The following is an 18,111-nucleotide window of genomic DNA, read 5'->3' on the forward strand; positions in this document are numbered from 1 at the left end:
ACTTTTAGTTCATTGCTCGATAATTTTTTTACACCTCCCTATTTTGGCTCCAGTTGAATTATTCTAATTTAAAACTAAATAATTATTTTTGCCAAGAAAATTTACTTCCTGAGTGATAAAAAGAAAGGAAAGCACATTTAAAGATATCTCACGTTTTGAGATCACATTAAGTTGAACGTAAAATCATCAATAATGAGGGAAATTGTGCACGTCCAAGCCGGACAATGTGGCAATCAAATAGGATCCAAGGTAACAAGATTGATTTTTTATTTGTAAAGAAAATATTGATAATAGTTTGTTTGAACAGTTTTGGGAAGTAATCTCTGATGAACATTCAATATCACCATCAGGTGCCTACGAAGGAAATGATCCTCAACAACTCGAAAGGATAGAGGTTTACTATAATGAAGCGTCCTGTAAGTTTATACCAAAACTAAATGAACTCATTGTCATAATATTTAATTTATGAGCTAATATTTTTATATTTATGTTTTTTAGCATCAAAATATGTCCCAAGAGCAATTCTCTTGGATCTTGAACCTGGAACTATGAATGCCATACGTTCTGGTACATATGGACAAATTTTCAAACCAGATAACTTTGTGTTTGGACAATCCGGAGCTGGGAATAATTGGGCAAAGGGTCATTATACTGAAGGAGCAGAACTTGTTGAATCAGTGATGGATGTCGTACGAAAAGAAGCCGAAACTTGTGATTGTATTCAAGGGTTTCAACTAACCCATTCACTCGGAGGAGGAACTGGTTCAGGGATGGGTACATTACTTATATCTAAAATGAGAGAGGAATATCCAGATAGAATTATGAAAACCTATTCAGTTATTCCCTCGCCAAAGGTTAGGATATAAAAATAACCAAAATTTGAATTCATAATAATGATATCCATTTCTAGGTCTCTGATACCGTTGTGGAGCCTTATAATGCTACACTTTCAGTTCATCAATTAGTAGAAAATACAGATGAGACTTTTTGCATCGACAATGAAGCTCTCTACGATATTTGCTTTCGTACACTCAAGTTATCTTCACCGACTTATGGTGACCTTAATCATTTGGTTTCCATTACAATGTCTGGAGTAACTACTTGCTTAAGATTTCCTGGCCAACTAAATGCAGACTTACGAAAATTAGCTGTAAATATGGTTCCTTTTCCAAGACTTCATTTCTTCATGCCCGGATTTGCTCCCCTAACAGCAAGAGGAGCCTCTAAATATCGTGCAATGACTGTCCCAGAGTTGACACAACAAATGTTTGATGCAAAAGTGAGAGAGATTGTAAAGATATATTTATCACATAGTAATTAACAACATTTGTACTACAGAATATGATGGCTGCCTGTGATCCAAGACATGGGAGATACTTGACAGTAGCAGCTATCTTTCGTGGAAAGATGTCTATGAAAGAAGTGGATGAGCAAATGTTAGCAGTTCAAAACAAAAATTCTTCGTAAGTGCAATTAATGATGTTGAATAGAAATTTATTTACATGAAAAATTGTTAGATTTTTTGTTGAATGGATCCCTAATAATGTTAAAACCGCTGTTTGTGACGTGGCTCCCAGTGGTTTACCCATGGCGTCTACATTCATAGGAAATTCCACAGCAATTCAAGAAATCTTTAAGCGCATCTCCGAGCAATTTACAGCTATGTTTAGAAGAAAAGCCTTTCTTCATTGGTACACTGGTGAAGGTAAACTAAATCGACGATTTTTTAAATTTATCTTTATTCATTCTTTGACAGGAATGGACGAAATGGAATTTACTGAAGCTGAAAGCAACATGAATGATCTTGTTTCTGAGTATCAGCAGTATCAAGATGCAGAAGCAGATGACTATGCTTATGATGATGAAGAAAATCCCGATGATCTTGACGACGAAATCATCGACACAATACCAGAAGGAGAACCCTAGTTCTTGAGATTTCAATTTTTTTAATTGATACTATTTTCATGTTAAATTAGTAAATATTTGAATTGTTTAAAAATATTATGTTTTCCTAACACATTATGAATCCATATATCGAAAGTTATTTCGCAATATAACTTCCTCTCTTTACGAATAACATAATATCAAAAAATCCAAAATATTATATATTCGTCTTCAACGAAACTGTTAATATTTTCCAAAGTACGTCAAAAGCTCAGTTTTTTAAACAAAGAATATGTACACACGTATATTAAGATTTTAGACATATATGAATTACATCATAATTAAATTTATTAAGGTATGGAGTTAATTTACGTGAAAATGCAGAATGGGCAATGATCATTGGTCATTGAAGGCAGTACAGGAAAATATTGCCAAAATGTATTCTAAAAAGTACCTTTGAATACATATTTTTGGTTTTGCTCTGTAGATATTTTAGGAATTAATTAAAAGTAATATAAAGGCTTGGTTGCAGCATCACTACTTAAATTTATCCTAAGAACTAATGACGTCCATATATTTAAGCTCAACTGAACGTTAAGTCGAGTTGGTAAAAGTGGGCTAAAAAGTTGCACATGCCCGGATAATTTACATATTAATATATTAATGAAAATATTACTCTAATGAAAAGTCCTTTAAACTTTATATAGTAAAAAGTTTTAAATATCTGGATTTGACGGTATTGTGAACGGAGGTGATATACATTAATACATTGACATTTGCACTTCACAGCAGTCCCATAATCCGACCTAGATGTGGAGGGATTCATGTAAAGACCTTCGAATAAGACATTAAGTAAAAAGCTTGTATATAACAAATTGAAAAATCAGAACTGTAATCACCGGGCGAGGAGGGACTGGACCTCCTTACTTTTTTTTAGTACTAGTATTTATCAGTCTATTAATGACTGATGAGTAATCATTACTGTGGATATCCATAGAAAATAGTCACTCTAATCAGCTCCCGTTAAAAACAGTTAAAAAATAAAGGATTATTGAAAACAAGAATTTAAGATGGTTTAGAATTATCAATTAATAATTATGTTATTGAAGTTAGGTGTGGCTCGGCCCACAATAGTTGCGACACTGCATTTAACCATATACGTTAGTATCTACAAATAAATGAATGTCTTTAAAAAAAACTGATACAAGCTTTCATTCAACTCCAAGTTTTCCAGGCTTATTCGCAGTATATATAATCTTCAGATAATTCCAGTAAGTTAATGCTACTCACCGTATTTTCTGCGGTCGATCAATTTATTAAAATGTTAACAATTAATTAAAAGTAATTTTTGCATTAAGTGTTTTTGACTTGTTTACATTTGACATAGTCCCATTGCTCCAAAAACCGAAGAAAAGTTTAATTATGATCAACTTCTTAAGGATAAAAATAATTTAAATCTATATCCTGGAAGAAATAATTTTTCTATGAATTCAAAAATAATAAATATTTTCCACCATGTGATTCGATGAATTCTGTTGAAAAATATAATAATAAAGCTTTTAATCCACGAATGTAATTTTACCATGAAGTCTGCTAAATTATTTGGAGTAGGAAAAACTATAGTCTACTTCCATTTTATGAAATGTTATAGATCGTATTTAATTAATTTCTTGAAGATATAACATTTGGTTTCATATTTTAAATTGTATAAGCACTTATTTCAGATTTCAACATATATAATTCGTATGATTTGGGTAACATCAGTTCTATTTTTATCGACTACAAGAAATCCATAAGGTTCCATTATCAAATCGTTATCGTTTTTCAATGGAGTTTGGTCGTTGGTTTGAGCTCTTTTGTCAAAAATTTGCCGGAACTAATCTGATAGTATTTTAATAAAAATATATTCTTAGTGTACGAGTATATATATTTAAACTATTTAGAAAATGTTATCCAGCGCGGGATATAGGTTATGTTAAAACCCCAGTGACTCCCTCCCCCTAAAGTCGACCCTTATCATAATAATCATTTAATGGTAACGTTTCAGATCTACCAGAAACTGGTAATCATTTTTTTAATTCATAAATATGTATGCATAAAATATTTTTCTAAGCAATAATTGAAATATAAAAATATAAATTTAATCCTTGTTAAATTTCTTTTGGCGAATTTTTCGCTTAAACTTTCCAGGTGCAAGGCCATAGGCTTCCAAACGTTGATCTGACATTTGAATTTCCGCATTAATGTTAATATTTTTAGCGCCAGACGTAGCCTGCTTTGTGAAATTTTTGTTCCTCTTTCGTTTACGATTATTTTTACTCGTTTCTGTATTCAATCCCTGAGCTTTACTAGAGGTAGTGGCTATAGAATTATTTTGTATAACTGTAGATTTATTTTGTTTCACATCAGTATTAGATTCCTCTTGAGAATCAGTGGTCTTCTTTTCCATATCTACCTCATTCTTTTCTTTAGATAAATTCTTCCGATTTCTTTTGGACTTTTGAGATTTTTTCATCCTTTCTGCCTCCAGATTTTCTTCCGAGTTGGATACAAATAGGGAAGGCAAAATTTTTTCCTTCAATTGAATATTACCTCGTTTATTTTCATAGCTGACCACATCTGCCTTTTCGTCCCTTTCATCTCTATATTGACATGTTTTCTTGAGTGAGCACCATGCATTCAATTCTCGATCAGGAGCACTTAAAATTTCTTCAACTTCAAGACCAAATGCATTTTTTTGCACATTCCTGTATTTAAATCGACAAGGAAGATCCCCAATTATATCTTCACAATCAAGTTTGTAGTATTCATTAAGATAGTTTTCAAAGGTTTTGTTCATTTTAGAATCAAAAATAGGTTTTTTCTTTTCTATTATTTCCGCAAATTTCGATTTCCTTTTTCCTTTTCGTCTCCCCAACGTACTCAAAACTTCTTTTTGAAAAGTATATTTATCATCCTTTTCTTCATTGACAGTCATTGAGTCTCCTTCTTCGTCATTATTCTGAACGTCGTGTTCCTGAGACGGCTTCCAATCATCCCAATTTTCTACTTCCAAGTCATTTTCTATATCCGAATCCCCAATATCAGGAAAAACTGGTTTTTCCTCATCGACAACATTATCGTCATAATTCTTGAATATCTCCTTCATTCTCTTATCATAAGACTCAGGATCAAAATCCTCTTCCAAGTCTTCCTCTTCAAAATTGACGTCCTCAGTGCCTGCAACATTTTGAATTTTCTTAATTTTTTCTAAAATCTCTGCTCTTTTCAAGGATTTTAACTGCTTCAGCTCCTCTAGTTTTTTGGTTTTTTCCATTTCTTTTTTTAATTTTGTTGCTTCTCGTTTCCGCTTACGGGATTCGTCTTTTTTACGCATAGAGTCCTCTATGGTTCTTGGATATCTTTTTATAAAATCTGGATCCGGTTCCTCAAATCGGAAATTAAATTTTGTTTCAAATTCTTCCATTTTTTCTACAGTTTTTTCATCCTCGCTTAAATTATCATCCGAGTCATGGATACGATCATCAATATCTTCTTCCACCTCTTCTTCTTCGCTATCCTCATCCCCGCCTTGATCCTTATACTTCTCCTTCAATATATAATCCCGAAGAAATTTTTCGTTAGAGTCTAAATCCCGACGACTCCAAAATTCTTTAAGACCTTTTAATTCTTGTGCGTTTGAAGGGGACTCTTTTTCGTTTTTTTGATCCATCAACCAGGTCTTATACTCATCTTCTTCTTTTTTTTACTTCATGATCGGTTTTTGTTTTTGCTTGAAGAAGATCTTCATCATCATTATCTTCTTCTTCCATATCATCATCAATTCCCTTAAAACTTTCTTTGATCTCATCCAATTCTTCATAATATCCTTTTTCTGATACATTGGGAATCTCTTCGAATTTTCCCTCATTCTTTGTCATGACATTACGTTCTAAATCTCTTAGTGTCAGCTTTTTCGCTCTTGGATTTCGGTTTGGGCTTTGACTTCATTCGTGGGAAAAAATCCGTTTGTCCATCGTAAATTTTCGAATTTTTCTCCTTTTATATCAGTCAAAATAAAGACACTATTAATCCTATTGAATAATTACTATATTAATTAATAATCCTATTTAATACCTTCAACAGACTAAGAGTTTTGAAAAATGCATTGTCGAATTCAGGATAGTCTTCTTCCTCAGAGGATGATGAGGAACTGGATTCATCTTGATCTACACCTTTATATCGATCCTTGAGTGTTTGTAAAAGTTCTTTTTCCCTAAATCGGTTGTAGGATTCAGCATAGGATGAATTGACCTTTATATCAGTCTCCTCCCCACTACTATCCGATAACTCCAACTTTGTTTTTTTAGTAACACTCATTCCTAATGGCTGATATCGAATATGAACTGTTGATCAATTGTTGATAATTTTAATTATGAGAAAATCTATTTCATAAATAATTTTCACGTGTTTATTTATTTTATATTATTTAAAGATGACGTCACTGTTCCGAACTTTGCGTCATTTTATTTTGTTTTTCTTCTGTTATTTGTTATTTTTTACAAGATATGTAAAGCTACTAGGTTTATATATCTGGAGCTACACTAAATAAATAACGCAACCTTTTGTAGTTAAGAACTTCCCTTTTCCCACGTTTTGGTAAAGTAATGTTAATTTTATAAAATGACACAACTCTAATATTTCAAAAAAAACCATTGATTTTTTTTAATGATCTTTGTCTGGAAAAGATAATTTTTTGAAATTATTTTTCTCAATGTAAAATATAAATGTTTCTAGAGTATGGTTTACAAGTTTGCCGTAAGGCCACACGTCATATTTTCCCTTTCTATCTCAAAATTTGGATAACGAAAGCGGACAGTTGAACTTCAATCATCGAAACCTTTTAATAGTAAGGAAAAAACTTCGCTTAGCCCTAAATAAAAATCCAAGTCAGAATCATGGCTGCACCAATGAATTAGGGGTGTCCCTCTGTGGATATAGCTTATATATATATATATAGATATGGTCATTGCAAAATGATATAATAAAATACGCAACTTTTCAAAAAAAATAATCTCAAAACCTACGTCAATAACTTAAACGCTGTCTTCGCACTACTGTATTAGCTCTAGAATTTAAAATAATATTATGATCTCCATTAATTATAACGAAAAGTAAAGAAAACAAATTATTTTACTTTTTCTCATATTAAAAAAAGAAAAAGTTTAATTTCACCTTCTCGGGATAAGAAAATTAAATTATTCGAATATATGTAAGATATTTATTAAATTGATTAATACATACCTAATATATCTTCTGTATATTTATTTATTCATGACTAGGTAAAAGTAATTATATTATACTATGAGACAAAGGACCAACTATTTAAAATACACAGAATTTTTTATCGTTGTAATATGGTAGCCTTCAATTATACCTCAAAATAAAAACATATCAAATAAATTTATCATAGTATTGAAGCCATGAGGATGAATGTTCATAGAATGTAAATTTAGATCCACAGTCATTAATATGTGGCCCGTCAATACAAAATGAATCTGAGATGATTTTTCTCAAAAGTGAACATAGATTATATTTTTATTTTGAATCCAATTACCTAAAGTTATTTGGAAACTCTGAAAATTGAACTTAAAGATAGTAAAAATTATCAATGATATATATATATAAGACTTTATTCGAAAGGCCATATCGGAATTAAACATAGTTTCATATATGAAATGAATACTCCAGACTATAGTTAATATTCCTGGATATCTTAACTTAACCCACAAATTATAATATAAAAACATAATTGCCGGAAAAAGTAACTTAAATAATGGCTCATTTATAATTAGAAAGTAAACATTCAATTGGAAATTTCTTCTTATCATAAATTTTTGTTCAAGATTGATTTTGTATTGACACACTTATTAACACTAATGAGATTATTTGAAAGGCCATATTTGAAAAAGTTCTTAAATATAATAAACAGGAGTGTCTGCATGGGTGGGCTGGAGGGGTTGTAGCCCCCCGCAAATTAAGCGGAGCCAAATATTTAATATTTGATTTTTTTTTCCAAAAATTTTAATTTTCAAATTTTTTTTAAAGTTTCATTTTCTGTAAATAGCTATATAAATGTGGAATCTTTTTCAAGAAATTTACTTATTCAAATTTAACGTTGGAATTTTTTTCCAAAAAATTCATTTTTTGTGAAAAGTTATGAATTTTTGATTTTTTTCTTCAAAAAATAGAATATTTGCATTTTTTTATCAAAAAATTTCAAAATTTAAATTTGAAATATTATATTTCTAAACAAAAATTCAAAAATCCATAATTATTTATAGAAAATGAAATTTTATAGAAAAAAAATTCAATATTTGAAATTTAATGTTGAAATTTTTTTTCTAAAAAAAAATTATTTTTTGTAAGTAGTTATGGATTTTTGAATTTTTGTATTATTTTAAAAAAAAAATCGAAAAAACAAAGCCACTTCTCCCCAAACCCCCTCCCCCAAAAAAAAAAATATATATTCCACAGAAGGTTCTAAACTATAGATGAAATTCTTAGGTACTTAACACATCCCACAAATTTGAACACATAGCATATATTATTTACTCAAATATGTCTAAGGAATATTGGGCTGTACGAATAATTGAAGTGAAATAGAAAATAGTAGTTATTTCTTTTTCTTAACTTTTTGATCAAGATTGCATTGATGTTGAAACACCACATATGTTGATTTAGATGAACCAACAATTACTTACACAGTTATTCTGCGTAAAGTGTACTATTAAATGTCTGATTATAAAGCATCTAGAAAGAGAAATTAATAATTAATGACTATACAATGGAGTATGAATCGATAATCAGGAACATAGTTTGAATAGAATGTCAAACAGTTGTATGCGACCATTTGTTCTTCAAATTCAATGTTATATTCTACATTTTTATCTATATGACGTGTAGTACTATAATTCATTTGTGGTATGTCAACACAAAGACAAGATAGATATCTCTCTTAAAATTGAGTCTATATTATTAGATTTGTATCCTTCGACTAATTATTGTATATTTCTATCAACAAAGGATTTATATAAATAATCCTTCGGATTCGTCGCAAATGGCATTACTTAAAGTAGCAAAAACTCATCAGTATCTCAACGAAGGCAGGGGCGTCCGCAGAATTATATATGTATATTTTTTGGGGTTGGGCAATTTTTGCAATTTTTTTTGAAAAAAATCCAAAATCAAATTTTTTTGGAAAAAAAAATTAAATATTATTTTTTTTTTTCGAAAATAAATTCAAAAATCCCCAGCTATTCAGAAAAAATTAAATTTTAAAAATTTATATAAATTACAATACCAAATTTTGTAGAAAGAAATTTTAAAAATTTAAATATAAAAAGTTTTGGAAAAAAATTTCAAATATTGAATCTCAACTATTAAGTTTTTGGAAAAAAAAGCTGAAAAATTAACTTTAAGATATAAAATTTTTTGAAAAAAAATTGCAAATATCAAATTTTTTGAATTTTTTTTTCAAACAATCATTGCTATTCAGAGAAAATTAATTTTCTTGGAAATAAATTTGAAAAATTTATTTAAATTTGAAATATTAAATTTTCTAGTTAGAAATATTTTTTTTTTTTTTTTTGGGGGGGAGGGGGTCCAGCAAATAGAGCCACTCTCTGTGAACGCCTCTGGAAGGAGTTGATAGGGATGGGGACTAGTACTAGAGACTTGGGATTCATCTAGGGAATAGAGTTCATATTTTAGGAGTTGCATCTTGCAATTTAACATGGGTTCGAAAGATATTTCATCCATAACCCAAGAAAACTTTAAAACTATGGATACCCCCTATATTATAATTATGGACTTGAAATGATCTCAAAAGAAATCGAAGGACGACTCAAAATTGAACTCCATAAAAATATGTAAAAAAAAATATATTGGACAATTGTTCAAGTTTATATTTGTGTTAAATAATCACCTTAATCCATTAGACACGTTTAAAAAAACACTGAAAAACCATTTCAAATTATATACAATTCTTATAATATTGTAAAGATTTACTGGGTTCAGGTCCATTAATACATATTATCTAAGGTAGAAAATAAAAGGTAAAATAAAATCTAAAATCTGTTCATTAATAATTCAGGAGATGTTGTCTGAAAATAAAATAAAAAGAAAAGGATTTTCTACAAAACAAAAAAAAAAAAAAAAGAAGATTCAGGTTGTTTAAAATAAGGAGTTGGATTTAGAAGAAGGTATATTTTCAATCCTAACAGTGTTTTTAATGTGTGAAGTCAGCATTGGTGATGACTGCCATCTAGAGGATCTATAAAAATCAAATTTTATAAGAATAAAAGCTTTTTTTTCATGAAGATGAAAGAAAACAGTGAACTACAGTCGTCTATTTGAATGTCAAATAAAAGGATTTGAATCTTAACCGTCGATCAAAAATCTAGAAAAGTCTGGCTTTATTATATATCAGATCTTTATACATTTTTATTTAGATAATTTGTCCAATAAATTAATAATTAAATTTGCAAAGATAATATATTTTATGCAATTATCTTACTTTTTTCTACCCTACTCATAAAACATAAGGTTTAACATATTTTATATACAGCAACATATAAAAATACTATAGGGATATTGAGGGATGAAAAAGTTGGGAATCACTGTACTAAATACTTGATTAAATTCTAATATCACCACTTTTATTCAAGTTGTATTCTTCAAGTTGCAATCAAATAAACTGATGATATGAAGTTGTTTTTTTTTATTTATAAAAAGACGTGTTTCCATTATGATGTAATTAATAAAAATAAATAAATTAATAGAGTAATCTTTGACTTTTCTAATGTTAATTAATTATGTATACATAAAAAAATCAAGTACTTTGAGCAAAACTATACAATTTAACAACTAAACATTGCTTGATTATTCAGCAGCATGTATTATCAATATTCATTAAACATGTAAACATTAATTGATCAAAATGAAATGATTTATATCGATCTTTAGGTGCTTGATATTTAAAATGGGTTCTATTATTTGTACAAAGTCCTAACTTGCACATGACATTTATGTCCCTGAGGCAATATGGCTGAATATATGTCCTACTGAATCCAACAACATTTACATTCCGCATAAAAAAAACCCGTGTAGTAATTAAGATACGTAAATCTTAATGGTTGTACGGTTATTTAAATTAAGAAAAAACTTTTTCTTATACGGTAATAAGAATAGAACAATAGCTCCACCACTAGCACCAATTCTTTAGAAAGGGGGACGGAACTATTGGAGAAGAAGAGAGGAAAAAAAAGAGAGAGAGAAAGAAATGTGCGTAGAATAGAAGAACCATTACGACCATCCACGCGTTTCTCTCTCTTTCTTACCCTATCTCTCTCTCTCTCTCTCTGTCTCTCTTTCTCTTAAAATATTGTCACAAGGAGTGAACAGGCGGTCGGTCGTTCGGTCATGGAAGCTTGATAGCCTTTTATTTTATTTTTATTTCTTCTTGTTTTTTACATTACATATATACAATACATACATACATATGATTAGAGGGTTCAAGAGAATGAGTAATTATTGACTTTAAGAGAGTTAATTACACATACTGGATATCATTTTATGTTCCCTTATTTAATTATTATCTGTACAGTATACATGGAAAGATGTGTCATGTTGTGTCTCTACTAATGATCAGATTCTGCTGTACATACATAATGATTCAATAATCTTATCCCTCAATATAAATTAACCCTTTTTCGTAATTAGAGGGGATGTTCAGATCATGATGGGTGGGTAACTATATAGTTATAGTATAATTGTTAGGACTCCTTGAGGAGGAAGGGATGCAGGATAGTTGTTCATCAGAATATAACTTCAGGATCTGTGGGTCATTTGAATCATCTAAAAACGATCATTTAAAATGAATATTAAGTGTATGATTGTTTGTGTAGGAACTCCCGACCGGAGTCCGCAAGAGCCCTTGTACTTGCATACATAATAAATAAACCTTCTGTGCCCCTTTCTTGAATGATTGAGTTAAAAATTACCTTGCTCTCTTAACTCCTCTCAAAACTATCTTTATCATCATGAGATACCCATTCAGTTTCTTGTAACTTGTACAATGGTGTATAATATATTGTAGAAATAAATGAAATGGCAATACTAATCAGTGCCGTAAATACAAGAGTAATAAGGAGCCATCTCTCTCACCCAAACAGAATTCTTAGTATAAACATAACCTGTAACTATTCCGGGGTACAAAAAAATGTATAAATTTTAAATAAATAGTCTTTTCAAATAAAAGAAAGACGTAATTTCAAATTTGATGTCATTAAAAAATAAATATATCAAAACTAAAAAGCTATTCAACCCCAAAGCAAACTCCTTTCGCGGCCCCAGCCACTCCTTGAATATTAGCAGAACCGGTCTTAGAGGGGACACTCTAGCCATTTTCCCTGTGCCTTGCAGTTTATTTTTAATAAATAGAGTAGATTTTTCATAAATGATCTACTTCTTTCATTTGCCAAAATTTAAAAGAATTCAAAGTTTATTTTTTACAAATTTGAAACTTATTTTTTGTAAACTCAAAGTTTGAAACTAAACCCTGCATTTACCCTTGACCCATCTCAACGAAAAAACAACTCTGGATATAGGTCTAGTTACAAGATTGATACTAATAATGTTTATTAATCAATTCATCATAAAAAAGAAAGCATAGTCTGGGACAGTTTTGATATACGAGTAGTTATTCACTCTCTCGTAATCCATACTGTATCCCCATATAATCATTATGATCCCGTGAAATTTAATGGGGTGTGATAATATTCTACTACGTGCATTTTGTAGCCAGGATTTCCCATGAAACGTGTTCTTTTTCCAATTGAACAGCTGTTTATTATTCTTTGTTACATTTTGTTTGATTATATTGTATTTATATAAAAAGTAATTTAGCAAAATGTAACCATATTTGAAGTGATAGTTATTGAATGAACATTTGCGATCAAATAAGGAAACCCTGAAATCATTTAGCACATCTTTGACTCCTTAAGTAATTATTAAAAAAAAGTTTCACAATATTTTTATTGATAAAACAAGTATCAAAATATATAAAAATTATGTAGAATGTTTGAATCATAGTATGGTATTTAAAAACGATACAAGATGCTTCACAAAAGCCAAATTTTGACCCAAAGACCCCTTTTAAAATAGCCAATATTACTCCAAAAATACAGGTATGACGTCCAGTTAATGGAAGGGAGAAGGGTTACAACCTTAGGATTTAGGATTGTTTCACTGATCAACAAAACCTTTTGTATATGAAGTATATCAGTTTTTGTTTCATACTATAAATTTATTTCGGTTGGTAGAAATTTTTTTATGAGAAAAAAGGGTTTAAATTATTTTTTATAAAGATTTATTTTCCAAATAAAAACTTTAATTTAAAAAAAAAAAAAAGCCTCCCCTCCCAATATAATCCCGAGGACGCTCCTGATCAGTGGTCTTCAAGATGACCAATATATTTTATTTACAAATACATACTGGGGGAGATCTAAAAATGAAGGACTTCCAGTCCGAAGTGGGTTTTAAGTTTTGGACAAACATAAACAGGGGGAGGTCGAAAATTGTACTTTATCCCGTACACTATAAATGTGTAGACCCTAAGAGCATTTAAACTTTGTCAAAGTCAGTTATTTGACTGTGTCCAGCAGAAAAAGTATTTATGCTGGTGGGAAATAATATGAACCTGGAAATGAAAGAGTCTACAGCAGTTGTTCTTAACCCCCTTACTTACCCAATAAAAACATTGTCTCTCAGATTTTTTGCTTAAATTGAAGGACCTTTTTTTATAAAAGTCCATAAATTAGATGACTTAAAAAAAAAAGAATCATTCTTTGTAATTGACGTATTTCTATGATTGAAAATAAATTATTAAGACATTTTTTTGCAAAAAAATAATTATTTAATTATGTGAATAAATATTACTTTATACAAGACTTTAATTCTCCCAAGAATGTTCCAAATTTCCCAATGTTCTACAGTGCACTAGTGTGCCACGATACAAATTTAGGTAACATTATTTTGGTACTTTTTTGACTAAAAATATGGAATAAATGTGCCATCAAAGGCAATTGATATACATTTACATGCGTGTAATTTTTTTAGGATTTGGTAATCGGAAGAATAAATTTTTATTTCCTTAGCAGTTGTCATGATTATTTAATTCCTGAGTAGTTAACTTCCTTTCCTAAATAGATTCAATTATATTCGAAAACCTGATTGAATATTCGTGTTTGCTCATAAAAGGCAGAGAGTAACCTTGAGGATTTATTCCCGGATAATAATTGTAAGGCCTTGTTGGAATCAGAATAAAATTTTTTATCAACATCAGAGTAATTCTATGCCAATGTCTTATTACATTCGTGACGACATTTTATTTAGTCACACTTTATGTCAAAATTGTACAAGATTTATAAAAAATCCTAGTAATGGCTAGGCTGTATCGAGGGAATGAAAACAAAGAATGAAGGTAGAAGAAAAGAGACAGATAGAAGGATGTAGAAAGAGAGAAGGGAAAAGAGTTCTTATCTGGGCCAAAAACAGCCCCTTAATTACCATGGAGTCTCAAAAAAATATCCTAGGAACATGCTTGGTTATTTTACACGTCTACTTGCTAAACTTAAGACACCCTCCTGGGCGTGGTTTTTAAGCTCACTGTAATTTAGACAATAATTCACATCCCTAAGTAGGTATAATAGCGTTATAAACCTGGTGGATATTCTGCATTGTACTACAATCTACTTCAATGTTGAAAGAAGAAAAGACTATACTTCTAGGTAGTTTTCCAAGATTTGTATACCTACATAATATCTTTGTCTATATATTAACTGTATTTTCTTTCCATAAAATTTTATATCTCCTTATATATCTCTCTCTAATTCATTAAATATTCAAAGTGTCGCTTACCTTTGTATGTTCGACTGCTGTTGTATGTGTATAAATATGTACATTAGGGTGAGTCTTTTTGAGGGGGCTTGATCCACCTTTTGAATTTTGAAATCGGAGTATCGGGGAAAGTTGTGCATTGTTATACAAATGATTTTTGTAAAACATGAGCTCGACGGAGTCCCCATTTATAATGGTTCCCCAATATCTAAATGCCTATTTTTTATTATAAGAGATTTCTTTTGATAGAATGACTAAGCCTATTCATTCTATTGTAAAGACAAAAATACTTTACTTATTTTTAAAAGAGTAACTATCATTTAGTTACTAATGATGATAAATAATTCATATGCCAGAAAAAATGGAAATATTATTGTTTCACTCATAAAGGTGAAAGTAGAACAATATTTGACAAATTTGTGGAACCAAACATTTTTTGTCAATAAGAACAAAACTTGGATTATAATAGTTTAAAAATATAATTCAAGTCTACCTTAAATCAAATTTTGAACATAATTGGTAAAATTAATTTAAAAAATCCACAAATACGTATAAATAAAGTTTCAACTTAATTGGAGCACCCCCCAAATACGTTTCATCTTCCAGAAAATTAGCATCTTTTATGGTATTACAAATTTCTTAACACCCAGGCAAGGTGCTGGAACTTTTCTTTGAGGCGGTTTCAAGGGTGTTTGCAATATTATATTTTGGGAGGGGCTGTATTTTTTGATTTTTTTTGAAAAACGAAAGTACAAGATTAATAATATCTGGGGAAAAAGTTGAACAATTAAATTTTTTCGAAAAAAAATTGAAAAATTAAATTAAAAAAAAAAAAAATTGAAAAATCCATAGCTATTTTTAGAAAAATTTTATTTTGTAGAAAAAGTTTCAAAAAATCCAGGATGTTTACAAAAAATAAAATTTTTTGAAAAAAAAAATCTAATAAATCTCAAAAATGCATAGTTATTCTCAAAAAATTAAAGAAAAACAAATTCAAAAATCCAGAGAAAAAAACTCAAACTTTTTGGAATAAAATTGAAAAAAAAAAAAAAAAAAAATTGAAAAATCCATAGCTATTTTTACAAAAAAAAAAAAAAAATTTTCAGCAAAGTTCCAAAAATCCTATATGCTCAGAATAAGTTATTTTTTTTGCAAATTAAATTTCATATATAAATCTCAAAAAAAAGTTTCAAAAATCCAGGATTTTCACAAAGTTTTTGAAATTTATTTGAAAAAAAATTCTAAAATTAAATTTCACAAATAAATAAATATTTGAAATATAGAATGATTTGAAAAAAACATTTCAAATATCGATAGCTATTCACAGACTATTTAATTTTTTTTCTAATTAAATTTTCAAGTAAGAATCAAAAATTTCTTAATAGGTGGGAGGCTACAGTTCCTGTAGCCCTCCCTCTGCGGACGCCCTTGGGTTTGAATATTTTTTTTTTTCAAATTTTCCGACTGATATTTCATTTTTCTGTTTTTTTTTTTAAATACAATAATATCATTTTAATTTTAAATGACTTTTATTGAAAAATGTCAAAAGAAAGATATATTTTTAAGTGTTTCTATAAGATCCCTCTAAATAGAAAAGGGTTTTTTTAACTTAAATTATCGGATTTCGATCCACTCTAACCTACTTGCTCTATGTGCTATACGAATCCCTCTTTCTTGTAAAGGTAGTAGTATTGTTGGGATAACGACTCCCTTTCTCAATAATAGCATATAACAATATGAATGTACTACCAAACACACATTCATAGATAAACAATATATATATTATTAACATAATACTCAAACACTTGAAATGTTGTTGTAGGTATATTATCAATTCTTCTTCTTCTTTTTTGAACATTTACCCCCTCCTCAAAAAATATGAAATCATATATTATGTACATGATATTAAGATATGCCTCTACATATTAAACAAACTTTTTGTTAAGGTTGAACAGATTATTATACACCTAATATAATATAATATCAACCTCACAATGAGTATGACATGTGACAAAGTTTACCGTAAAATAATACAAATAAAAAAAACGTCTGATCTTCTCAAACCCTCTATGACATTATTGAGGTAAGGACTGACATATTATTTTCTTGGATTATATATACTAGATAATAGGTGCATATGTAGAGATAGTTATTAATGCATAATTAATTAATTTATGATAACAAACAAAGAAGTATTTCTTAAAAAAGAAGGAAACAATTTCAAGTAAAATAAAAAATATTTGATAAAAGATCGTTTTGAATTAAAGTTAGTCTTCAAAAAAAATGTAAGTAATCACATACTATAATAGTTTTTACTACAATAATATGAATGAATACTTTTTAATGTCTGTTCAATGTAGTCCCATTTATAATATAATGGACAAATATCTCATTCAAATAGATTGCCCTTGTTCTGAATAATTTGGCAGAGTTGACTTGCAACAAGTACGCACAACGTCTTTCGAAATATTTTACCTCCACAGCTGCCATCAGAGAGTCCTTTCTGAGCCTAGTAACTTCATTGACCTCCTCCATGACCATACCCTACAGCCCTTACAGCAATATTGTTTCTGACAATAGGCTGTAGTTACATTTCTGACGTGGGGAAGGAAATCTCTCTCTACACAAACACAATACTCTTCATTTAATGACTCTAAAGTTAATGAGAATATACAGGGTCGACGCGATATTTTTGACACATTTAAAAGAATTTACAAAATAATGCTTAAAATCTTTAATAATTTATTAAATCAAAATATTAAAAATTGTTTGAAAGGTGGGGCTTCCGGCCTTGAACACTACTCAGAGTAGGCACCCTCAGTGCTTATTCTCGGTGGTTATTCTTTTCTACCGGTTGGACAGGTTAAAGTCGTTGGATTCCATTTTTGTCAGGACCCCGTGTTGCCAACTAATGATACAGTATTTTACTGCTACCTAACGGTCATTATGTGCAATAATATCAAGTGTCAAAAATATCAAGTCCACCCTGTATTTCTGGACCACCTTATATATTCCTCAACTGATTTCTTGTATAATTATGTGCAATTATTTATAAATATAAAGATTATTTATAATATTCATGTACATAAATCAATAAATAATATGTAGATTGTGGATCATATTTAGTAAAATTATTATTATTATTATTAGTTAATTAATTAATTAAAGTGTGACATATTAACGTGTATTTGAATATATATATATATATATTTATATATTATATGTAATATTTAATTATTGAAATTTTGAGTAAAATGAGGTTTCGTGAGTTATCGTGGAGTTGGTTGG

At 29.4% G+C, this 18,111-nt stretch overlaps 2 protein-coding genes across 2 annotated transcripts; one reads left to right on the plus strand and one right to left on the minus strand.

The window, feature by feature from the left end:
- Positions 1-8: 8 nt before the first annotated feature.
- Positions 9-2,234, plus strand: LOC121120817 (tubulin beta-1 chain). Its single transcript, XM_040715693.2, has 7 exons — positions 9-249; positions 308-416; positions 499-854; positions 911-1,279; positions 1,339-1,463; positions 1,518-1,705; positions 1,757-2,234. The coding sequence occupies exons 1-7, from the start codon at positions 193-195 to the stop codon at positions 1,924-1,926; spliced, it is 1,374 nt and encodes a 457-aa protein (XP_040571627.1). The 5' UTR covers positions 9-192; the 3' UTR covers positions 1,927-2,234.
- Positions 2,235-3,920: 1,686 nt separating this feature from the next.
- LOC121120820 (protein KRI1 homolog) lies at positions 3,921-6,356 on the minus strand. The gene is given in 4 exon segments (XM_040715698.2): positions 3,921-5,638; positions 5,640-5,871; positions 5,873-5,922; positions 6,001-6,356. Coding segments are annotated over 4 exon segments (2,139 nt in total). The 5' UTR covers positions 6,244-6,356; the 3' UTR covers positions 3,921-4,024.
- Between the last annotated feature and the right edge of the window lie 11,755 nt (positions 6,357-18,111).

The sequence above is a fragment of the Lepeophtheirus salmonis genome, chromosome 6, assembly GCF_016086655.4.
Source record: "Lepeophtheirus salmonis chromosome 6, UVic_Lsal_1.4, whole genome shotgun sequence".
Lineage (NCBI taxonomy): Eukaryota > Metazoa > Arthropoda > Copepoda > Siphonostomatoida > Caligidae > Lepeophtheirus > Lepeophtheirus salmonis.